We start from the raw sequence: 10418 nt of genomic DNA, 5'->3' as shown, positions 1-10418 counted from the left end.
CGCCACACAAGCGAACACGGCCATCCCGCTTCACTACGGGAACGATGGGCGCCGCCCAATCGGACGTCTTCACTGGTCGAATGACGCCCTCGCGCTCCATCCTCTGTAACTCTTCAGTAACTCTGTCTCGCGAACGGGACGACTCGCGGCTTGAAAAATCTTGGTTTAGCACCCTCCTGTACGGTAATCTGGGCGGCCACGCCATCAAAGGTACCCAGTCTTTCTGAAAATACTTCATGGAACTGACTCACCGCTTCCTCCACGGACGTCACAGCGTTGACGACTTCTGGCTTGACGATTCCTAGCTTGAATTCCCTCATCCAGCTTCTTCCGAAAAGCGTAGGACACGGGCCCTTTACGACGAACAAGGGCAGAACGCGCTCGTTCTCGCCCAGCTTCACAGTTGCCTCAAACTTGCCCGCCACAGGCTTCATGTCGCCAAAAAAACTTCTTAACTGGACGTCGGATGGCTCCAGCGTCGCCGAAGGAAACAGTTCCGTAAACTTCCTTTTGCTAATGGTTGACGCGCTGGCACCGGTATCCAACTCCATGTTCAATGTCACTCCGTTGACGGCAACCTCGACTGGCATTGGCTGTGGTCCGGCCGCTTGAAGCGCCCAAAGGTCGTACGCCTCCTGCGTTCCTGATTTGGATTCCGGCGCTGCCAGCTCGTCATCCACGTTGTGGACAGGTCTCGATCCACTCCTGGGTCTCGCCTTTTCCGTTTGACATGTATTGGATCGGCATACCCGGGCCAAATGCCCTCTCTGCTCACACTTGAAACAGACGCTGCCTACGTGACGACATTGGTGTGCTAGATGATTACCCCCACAGCGGAAGAAAGAACCACTTGCCTGCTGTTTGGTGGGCTTAGTCTTGACAACATTCGCAGACTCCCCGGCCTGCACAGGTGTCGTTTGAGCCAGCTGAGAACGTAATGCTCGGGAATCTTTCTTGGCAGCCTCCATGGCGATTACGATGTTCCTCGCGGTCTCAAAGTCCAACTCGGCCGTTTCCAGCAGGCGAGTCTGCATTGCGACGTCGTTGATTCCGCTCACGATTTGGTCCCGTAGCATGCGCTCCCGAAACGATGCGAACTTGCAGTCTTCGGCAAGCTTCTTCAGCGATGCGATATAATCGTTTACAGGCTCTTCGTCCCGCCGATGCTGAGAAAAAAACTTGAAGCTGGCCACCACCTCCGATACCCTCGGCGAGTAGAAATTGTTCAAAGCTTCGAAAATCGCAGCCAATGTTGCATCGGCAGGCTTCGTAGGGGCGAGCAGGCTCCGCAGCAGCGAAAAAGTTTCTGACCCGCAGCACGTCAGAAACACGACAGTCCTCTTCGTTGCAGCGATGTCGTTCACGGCGAAGTACAATTCTACCCGTTCGCGATACTCAGTCCAATCCGACGTAGCCGAGTCGAACGGTTCGACCTTACCGATGACAGGCATGGCTGCTGAAGTTGATGCAGGACGAACAGGTAAGACGTGCGCGACCGTTTTTTATCGCTCGTCGCCAGTTGTGATAATCCACGCCAGGCACGCTGCCGGAGTCAAGGTCGGGGACAACATTCCAAATCGAGGACGTAGACCGCACTGACTGGCCCAGTCAGGCATCGTCTTCGTCGTCTGTTTATTTACCACCGCGGTGGCGCCCTCGTGTGTACAACGCAAGATATCACAAGTATGACGCACGAGGACACAGCGCACCCGTAACAAACACTAGGACAACGTTCACAGTCACACCAAAAGAAAGGGACACTTACACAGCGCTGACTTCAACTCTTTGTATATTCCCGCCTTTTCTCTTCTTTCACGTCTAATGCATAACCTAGGCCTCATCTTTTTCTTTCTTTGCTGAAGGTTAACTGTAAAAGTTTTAAGCCAGAAATTGAAAATTAAAAATTAAATGAAAAAATTAAATGAAAAATTAAAATTGAAATTACTGTAGATCAATGATGCAAAGCTAAGTAATCCAGCTCTTTTTGTGACAGCGCTATAGATGGATTACTAATACACCTGCCGTTTTGCCTGGCAATGTTCTCCGCTTCTATTATTTCCCTTGTGAGCTGGTCTCGGCTCCTTGCCAACACCACACACTTGTCAAGTTCCGCTGTGCACCCACAGTCCAGAATGTGTATGCCAACATGTCCAGAGTTCTTGTTGATGGTGGACAAGTTGTGTTCTCCAAGGCGGTGGTTTAAACACCTACCCGTCTGTCCGATATATGTTCTTCCACAGGACAGGGGGAAGGAGTAGACCACATTTTCAGTGCATCGAACGAACTTATTTCTGTGATTCGTTGTGCAGGACGTCGGTGTTCTTGAAGGAGTGTTTACCCTCTTGCACAGGCTGTAGAGCTTGTTCGGAGCGGAGAAAATAACGTCCGTGCCTACTTTGTTTGCTATTTTCTTGAGGCCGTGAGAAAAATGATGGAGATATGGCACAATCACTGGTCTTTTTGCCCTGTCCCGATGACTTTTCTTAAATCGCTCATCATGCTTAAATTCTCTGAAAAGTCCTTCCGCCACTGATGTTAACAAGGATGGTGGATATCCAGCGCGTTTTAATCTCGACACTTGCCCATCAAAGCTCCTTTGGATGGAATGGAAGCATGACTTCGTAAGAGAGTTTTTAAGGCACAACCGCGCTATGCCTCTCTTTACTAGTTTTGAATGCGCTGAGTTGAATGGCAGAAGTGGCTTCTTTCCCCTTGGCTCGTAAGTCCAGCACGTATGGTACGGTGACGTACAAAGACGAAGATCTAAGAATCTCAAACTTCTTTCACTTGGAAGTTCGTGGGTAATCTCCAATGGGTTCATGCACCTTTTGAACCTGTTGAGAATGTCTGGTACCAAGGCTGTCAGATTTTGGTCATCGGTGGCGAGGACAATTAAATAATCGTCGACATATCTGAATACTTTTTTAACTTTTGACCCGTCGAGAGTTTGGTTTAAATTCCTGTCAAGGTGTGCAAGATACAGGTCACTGAGGATAGGTGCTATGCACGAACCAATACACACCCCTCTCTTCTGTAGATACGTGTGTCCATCCCAGGTGGCGAAGGTAGATTTTAGATAGATGTCAATTAAGTTTAAGAATTTGCTTTGGGATAGGCCTGCCGCATTCTGAAAGGCGGTAATGCCATATGTGTCTATGCAGTCCTCGATACACCTTAGGAGATGGGGTTGGGGCAAGGAATAATAGAGATCCTTAATATCGATGGAGAATGCTCTTAGATCTAGGTCGCTATTTTGATCGAAGAAGCTGATGACGTCATAAGAGCTATGAATCAAGTAAGGATCATCGATGACTAGCAGCTTCAGTCTTTCTTGCAAATATACACCTACCGACTTCTGCCAAGTTTCCCTTTCTGAAATTATTACTCTAAGAGGGCATTCCGGTTTATGAGTTTTGGCGCTGAAGAATAATTGAAGGCTCAAGTTTTTGCTGCGTTCAATTCTGGAGCAAAGTTGATTCAAATTCTGTGACTGACAAAACGTTTTTGCTACCCGTTTCACTTTTTCCAGGGAGATCTCGTCGTGGCTGCTGAAGACAGATTCGACCGCTGTTAAAGCTTTTTCTCCGAACGTCTCCTTGTGCATGAGCACAAAACCGCCTTCTTTGTCAGCTGGCATAAGTGTCAGTGAGTGTTCTTTGAGGTATGCTTCTACTCTCTTGATAGGCAGAGGTGTAGCTGAAGGCTTGTACCGAACGAGCATGTCCACTCCCTCGGAGGTGCATCGATCTATCTCGGTCTCTGGAGCTCGTCGCGACACTTGCCTAATGATGGAGAGTAGCTCCGGTGCCGTCTTCTTGGGTTCCACTGCAAACTTGGGGCCCAAGCTTAGAACGTGCCTCACAGAACTTGGTATATCAATGTCCCCTAACGTGTGTACTGGGTTACTTGAAGCCGTTTCTTTCTTGGGTCGGGTGGTCCGGAGATGCCTTAACGTGAGTGTCCAAAGATGCTCAGTCGTACATTCCGTTGAAGAGGCGTAAGTTTGCCATATTCGTCTGCTGGAAGAAAGAGTGGTATCCTCATGCAGTAGTGAGAACAGGCTATTTCGATAGTGCCGTGCCTGCCTATGCCACTCGGCCTGGAGTATTTTACAAATTCTCTTCCCGTGCCCTACGGATGGTAGGAAGCCTCCGAAGAGGGCCATGACCTCAGGGGGCAACATCTTTACTCGTATGCAGTACCCAAAGGATCTTGCTTGGCAGACACATATGGCGATTAAGGTGACAAGGCCGTTACGGTCCAAGGAATGATGGCTAAAAGGGCCCGATGTACTAGAAATGAAGCTTGTTAAAACAGAAGTTCGGGCGAGTTGGTAGTTCATGACGCACGAGGACACAGCGCACCCGTAACAAACACTAGGACAACGTTCACAGTCACACCAAAAGAAAGGGACACTTACACAGCGCTGACTTCAACTCTTTGTATATTCCCGCCTTTTCTCTTCTTTCACGTCTAATGCATAACCTAGGCTTCATCTTTTTCTTTCTTTGCTGAAGGTTAACTGTAAAAGTTTTAAGCCAGAAATTGAAAATTAAAAATTAAATGAAAAAATTAAATGAAAAATTAAAATTGAAATTACTGTAGATCAATGATGCAAAGCTAAGTATAATCCAGCTCTTTTTGTGACAGCGCTATAGATGGATTACTAATACACCTGCCGTTTTGCCTGGCAATGTTCTCCGCTTCTATTATTTCCCTTGTGAGCTGGTCTCGGCTCCTTGCCAACACCACACACTTGTCAAGTTCCGCTGTGCACCCACAGTCCCGAATGTGTATGCCAACACGTCCAGAGTTCTTGTTGATGGTGGACAAGTTGTGTTCTCTAAGGCGGTGGTTTAAACACCTACCCGTCTGTCCGATATATGTTCTTCCACAGGACAGGGGGAAGGAGTAGACCACATTTTCAGTGCATCGAACGAACTTATTTCTGTGATTCGTTGTGCAGGACGTCGGTGTTCTTGAAGGAGTGTTTACCCTCTTGCACAGGCTGTAGAGCTTGTTCGGAGAAAAAGATGAGGCCTAGGTTATGCATTAGACGTGAAAGAAGAGAAAAGGCGGGAATATACAAAGAGTTGAAGTCAGCGCTGTGTAAGTGTCCCTTTCTTTTTGTTGTTCGGAGAAAAAGATGAGGCCTAGGTTATGCATTAGACGTGAAAGAAGAGAAAAGGCGGGAATATACAAAGAGTTGAAGTCAGCGCTGTGTAAGTGTCCCTTTCTTTTGGTGTGACTGTGAACGTTGTCCTAGTGTTTGTTACGGGTGCGCTGTGTCCTCGTGCGTCATGAACTACCAACTCGCCCGAACTTCTGTTTTAACAAGCTTCATTTCTAGTACATCGGGCCCTTTTAGCCATCATTCCTTGGACCGTAACGGCCTTGTCACCTTAATCGCCATATGTGTCTGCCAAGCAAGATCCTTTGGGTACTGCATACGAGTAAAGATGTTGCCCACTGAGGTCATGGCCCTCTTCGGAGGCTTCCTACCATCCGTAGGGCACGGGAAGAGAATTTGTAAAATACTCCAGGCCGAGTGGCATAGGCAGGCACGGCACTATCGAAATAGCCTGTTCTCACTACTGCATGAGGATACCACTCTTTCTTCCAGCAGAAGAATATGGCAAACTTACGCCTCTTTAACGGAATGTACGACTGAGCATCTTTGGACACTCACGTTAAGGCATCTCCGGACCACCCGACCCAAGAAGGAAACGGCTTCAAGTAACCCAGTACACACGTTAGGGGACATTGATATACCAAGTTCTGTGAGGCACGTTCTAAGCTTGGGCCCCAAGTTTGCAGTGGAACCCAAGAAGACGGCACCGGAGCTACTCTCCATCATTAGGCAAGTGTCGCGACGAGCTCCAGAGACCGAGATAGATCGATGCACCTCCGAGGGAGTGGACATGCTCGTTCGGTACAAGCCTTCAGCTACACCTCTGCCTATCAAGAGAGTAGAAGCATACCTCAAAGAACACTCACTGACACTTATGCCAGCTGACAAAGAAGGCGGTTTTGTGCTCATGCACAAGGAGACGTTCGGAGAAAAAGCTTTAACAGCGGTCGAATCTGTCTTCAGCAGCCACGACGAGATCTCCCTGGAAAAAGTGAAACGGGTAGCAAAAACGTTTTGTCAGTCACAGAATTTGAATCAACTTTGCTCCAGAATTGAACGCAGCAAAAACTTGAGCCTTCAATTATTCTTCAGCGCCAAAACTCATAAACCGGAATGCCCTCTTAGAGTAATAATTTCAGAAAGGGAAACTTGGCAGAAGTCGGTAGGTGTATATTGGCAAGAAAGACTGAAGCTGCTAGTCATCGATGATCCTTACTTGATTCATAGCTCTTATGACGTCATCAGCTTCTTCGATCAAAATAGCGACCTAGATCTAAGAGCATTCTCCATCGATATTAAGGATCTCTATTATTCCTTGCCCCAACCCCATCTCCTAAGGTGTATCGAGGACTGCATAGACACATATGGCATTACCGCCTTTCAGAATGCGGCAGGCCTATCCCAAAGCAAATTCTTAAACTTAATTGACATCTATCTAAAATCTACCTTCGCCACCTGGGATGGACACACGTATCTACAGAAGAGAGGGGTGTGTATTGGTTCGTGCATAGCACCTATCCTCAGTGACCTGTATCTTGCACACCTTGACAGGAATTTAAACCAAACTCTCGACGGGTCAAAAGTTAAAAAAGTATTCAGATATGTCGACGATTATTTAATTGTCCTCGCCACCGATGACCAAAATCTGACAGCCTTGGTACCAGACATTCTCAACAGTTTCAAAAGGTGCATGAACCCATTGGAGATTACCCACGAACTTCCAAGTGAAAGAAGTTTGAGATTCTTAGATCTTCGTCTTTGTACGTCACCGTACCATACGTGCTGGACTTACGAGCCAAGGGGAAAGAAGCCACTTCTGCCATTCAACTCAGCGCATTCAAAACTAGTAAAGAGAGGCATAGCGCGGTTGTGCCTTAAAAGCTCTCTTACGAAGTCATGCTTCCATTCCATCCAAAGGAGCTTTGATGGGCAAGTGTCGAGATTAAAACGCGCTGGATATCCACCATCCTTGTTAACATCAGTGGCGGAAGGACTTTTCAGAGAATTTAAGCATGATGAGCGATTTAAGAAAAGTCATCGGGACAGGGCAAAAAGACCAGTGATTGTGCCATATCTCCATCATTTTTCTCACGGCCTCAAGAAAATAGCAAACAAAGTAGGCACGGACGTTATTTTCTCCGCTCCGAACAAGCTCTACAGCCTGTGCAAGAGGGTAAACACTCCTTCAAGAACACCGACGTCCTGCACAACGAATCACAGAAATAAGTTCGTTCGATGCACTGAAAATGTGGTCTACTCCTTCCCCCTGTCCTGTGGAAGAACATATATCGGACAGACGGGTAGGTGTTTAAACCACCGCCTTAGAGAACACAACTTGTCCACCATCAACAAGAACTCTGGACATGTTGGCATACACATTCGGGACTGTGGGTGCACAGCGGAACTTGACAAGTGTGTGGTGTTGGCAAGGAGCCGAGACCAGCTCACAAGGGAAATAATAGAAGCGGAGAACATTGCCAGGCAAAACGGCAGGTGTATTAGTAATCCATCTATAGCGCTGTCACAAAAAGAGCTGGATTACTTACCTTTGCATCATTGATCTACAGTAATTTCAATTTTAATTTTTCATTTAATTTTTTCATTTAATTTTTAATTTTCAATTTCTGGCTTAAAACTTTTACAGTTAACCTTCAGCAAAGAAAGAAAAAGATGAGGCCTAGGTTATGCATTAGACGTGAAAGAAGAGAAAAGGCGGGAATATACAAAGAGTTGAAGTCAGCGCTGTGTAAGTGTCCCTTTCTTTTGGTGTGACTGTGAACGTTGTCCTAGTGTTTGTTACGGGTGCGCTGTGTCCTCGTGCGTCATGAACTACCAACTCGCCCGAACTTCTGTTTTATCACAAGTATGTTCTTGATGTTCGAATTATTTAGCAAAACTTCGTTTAGCTTTCCTACCTTTGGCTCCGGCTGCTTCTGCGTCCTGCCTATCGAGTCAACAGAATACACTAGGATTGTTTTGGCTCTATCGAACAAGAAGAAGGCTTTCATCTAGGTTGTAAATATGGCCAGTAGTGGAGGATGAAGAAGGAGTCTTCAATACAGTTGATAGTCCAGCGCTTGAACGTGTATTTTTATATTTGCTCAGCTGATACCATCCAAAAATATGAACCGACTAGCTCAGCTCCAACCCGTCGTAATTTACTAAACTTTGCGAGACGTAGCCATGTCAACGATTACTGCGTCCCTCTAGGCTTAGGAACAACCAAGAGGATCTAAACAATGAGGTGAGATCACCGCTCATGCTTTGTGATTTAAGCGAGGTAAGGCAAAGCAAAAGCACGCTGCCCCTTTCTTTGCTCCCAACAAATCTCCAAACACAGGTAGGTGACTGGTGCGCGACCGAAAAAATCCGCCTGGTCCGGGTATCGAACCCGAAACCTCTGTGTTTGGAGATTTGTGTTTGTCCTTTGTCCCTCTTGTTCCCCTTCTCCAATGATTATTTCGTCAGAGTATCGGCACCCATATTGTTGTGGGCGCCGCCATCTTGGTGCTTAGTACAGAGCAGACGCAACGGCCGATCGTCATGATTCAAAAGTGCGACTTTCTTTATATTAGATTCGGTGTCAGGAAGCTCATGTAATATTGCTTTGTTCTGTCGCGACCTGTTTAAACATTTGTAAAGGACAAAAAAGGGTTTCCTGTGAGTTCAGAGAAAGCTTCGGATAACTAGCAACCGTAATTTGAAGCACCAAGATGGACAGGTGTCGTTACTCTGAAGCGTAGCTTATTTAGTGGCTCCAGTTCAACTCGTTCAAGCCAGTTCATGCCGCGCGCGCCGCGTGCGTTCGAGCGTGTTGTTCACGTGTCTACAGCACCGAACGTATCATTCTCGAGATTCCTGCTCGGCTCTCGCTCTGTCCGTTGTAGTGCAGCCATTGCAGTCGTGCAGCTTGGGTTGGAGAGACGCTTCGGGCATCCTTATCACACATGGCTTCCGAGGAGAACGTCCCCCCCATCCCGCCAATAAACCCTCCGCCCAGCACGTCAAGAAGTCTTTCTTCGTCGGGAAGCCCTCCACCCAGCCCGCCAAGAAGCCTTCCGCCGGGCGCCGTCCCCAAAAAGCAAGTATAGCTGCACATTCGTCTGCTAACTGAACTTTTACGTGTTTGCCACGGGTCGCTATCGTTTTGTCGAAGCACGATTCATGGAAACACGTTTCGTCGACACGGTGATGTTTCGTGGACAGGTGCTTTTGCAACGTTTCGTCGACAGCGTATTTCTTTTTTTACTGAGTGGGTTGGACTGGGGGGGGGGCGGGGGGGGCATTACTATGATATTCGAAGGGTCTTTCTTTAAATGTTGGTGTCATTCACAATTGTTGCAGGTTTACGACGGAATGGGCGCTCAAAGATTTTGAGATTGGGCGACCGTTAGGAAAGGGAAAGTTCGGCAAAGTCTACCTGGCACGTGAAAAGTCCAGCAAGTTCATTATCGCACTCAAGGTATGGGTGGCCGTAGTTTAACATTCGTTGAGCAGTTAAGCTCACAAGCCTCGCAGAGAACAAGTGCTTACATATATATGAAGGGTCCACAATGAAAAACCCATGACTGGGAACAGATAAAAAAAATTAGACGTCTACAAATCTCTGCAATGCGAAATTAGATCGCAGCTCTTGAGGTATTCTGATTTTGCGATATACAGTGCTAAAGAATTTGAGGTAGAAATATCTATGTACAAATGTGGACCTCGTACTCCTGCGTACATTATATATATATATATATATATATATATATATATATATATATATATATATATATATATATATATATATATATATATATAAAACTGAGAAGAAAAAAACCCTTAGTGAAAAACAGCAACAACGGACGATTTAATCTTCGACGTTTCGGCCGGAGTCCGGCCGAAACGTCGAAGATTAAATCGTCCGTTGTTGCTGTTTTTCACTAAGGGTTTTTTTCTTCTCAGTTTTATACCCACGCCTTCGGCCTCCCGCCACCATGCTCCGTTATATATATATAGTATATATATATATATATAGTATATATATATATATATATATATATATAATATATATATATATATATAATATATACTTATATATATATACTATATATATATATATATATATATAGATTCATTATTTATTATAATATTTTTATAAGGAGGGGGAGGGGAGGTATGGAAGAGGGAAAAGGGACCTCTCTCCCGCTTCCTCCTCCTCCGGTTACGCTTCTGTTAAGTTGCGCTGCAACAGTGTGTAGCGGAAAACCCATGGATTTAATCCAGCTGCATGTTTTTGTTGTTG

At 46.2% G+C, this 10418-nt stretch overlaps 1 protein-coding gene across 1 annotated transcript in view; it reads left to right on the top strand.

Moving 5' to 3' along the window:
- The first annotated feature begins 8744 nt into the window (after window positions 1-8744).
- Window positions 8745-10418, top strand: part of LOC8023724 (aurora kinase A-B) — a 22410-nt gene continuing 20736 nt past the window's right edge. Inside the window, exons 1-2 of the mRNA XM_042287440.1 lie at window positions 8745-9212; window positions 9476-9593. Of these exons, the coding sequence (XP_042143374.1) occupies window positions 9079-9212; window positions 9476-9593 (252 nt within the window). The 5' untranslated portion in view covers window positions 8745-9078. The remainder of the gene's footprint in view (window positions 9213-9475; window positions 9594-10418) is intronic.

Source organism: Ixodes scapularis, unplaced genomic scaffold, assembly GCF_016920785.2.
Source record: "Ixodes scapularis isolate PalLabHiFi unplaced genomic scaffold, ASM1692078v2 PGA_scaffold9__187_contigs__length_104089568, whole genome shotgun sequence".
In the NCBI taxonomy this organism is placed as follows: domain Eukaryota; kingdom Metazoa; phylum Arthropoda; class Arachnida; order Ixodida; family Ixodidae; genus Ixodes; species Ixodes scapularis.
This window is presented reverse-complemented; position numbering and strand designations above follow the sequence as displayed.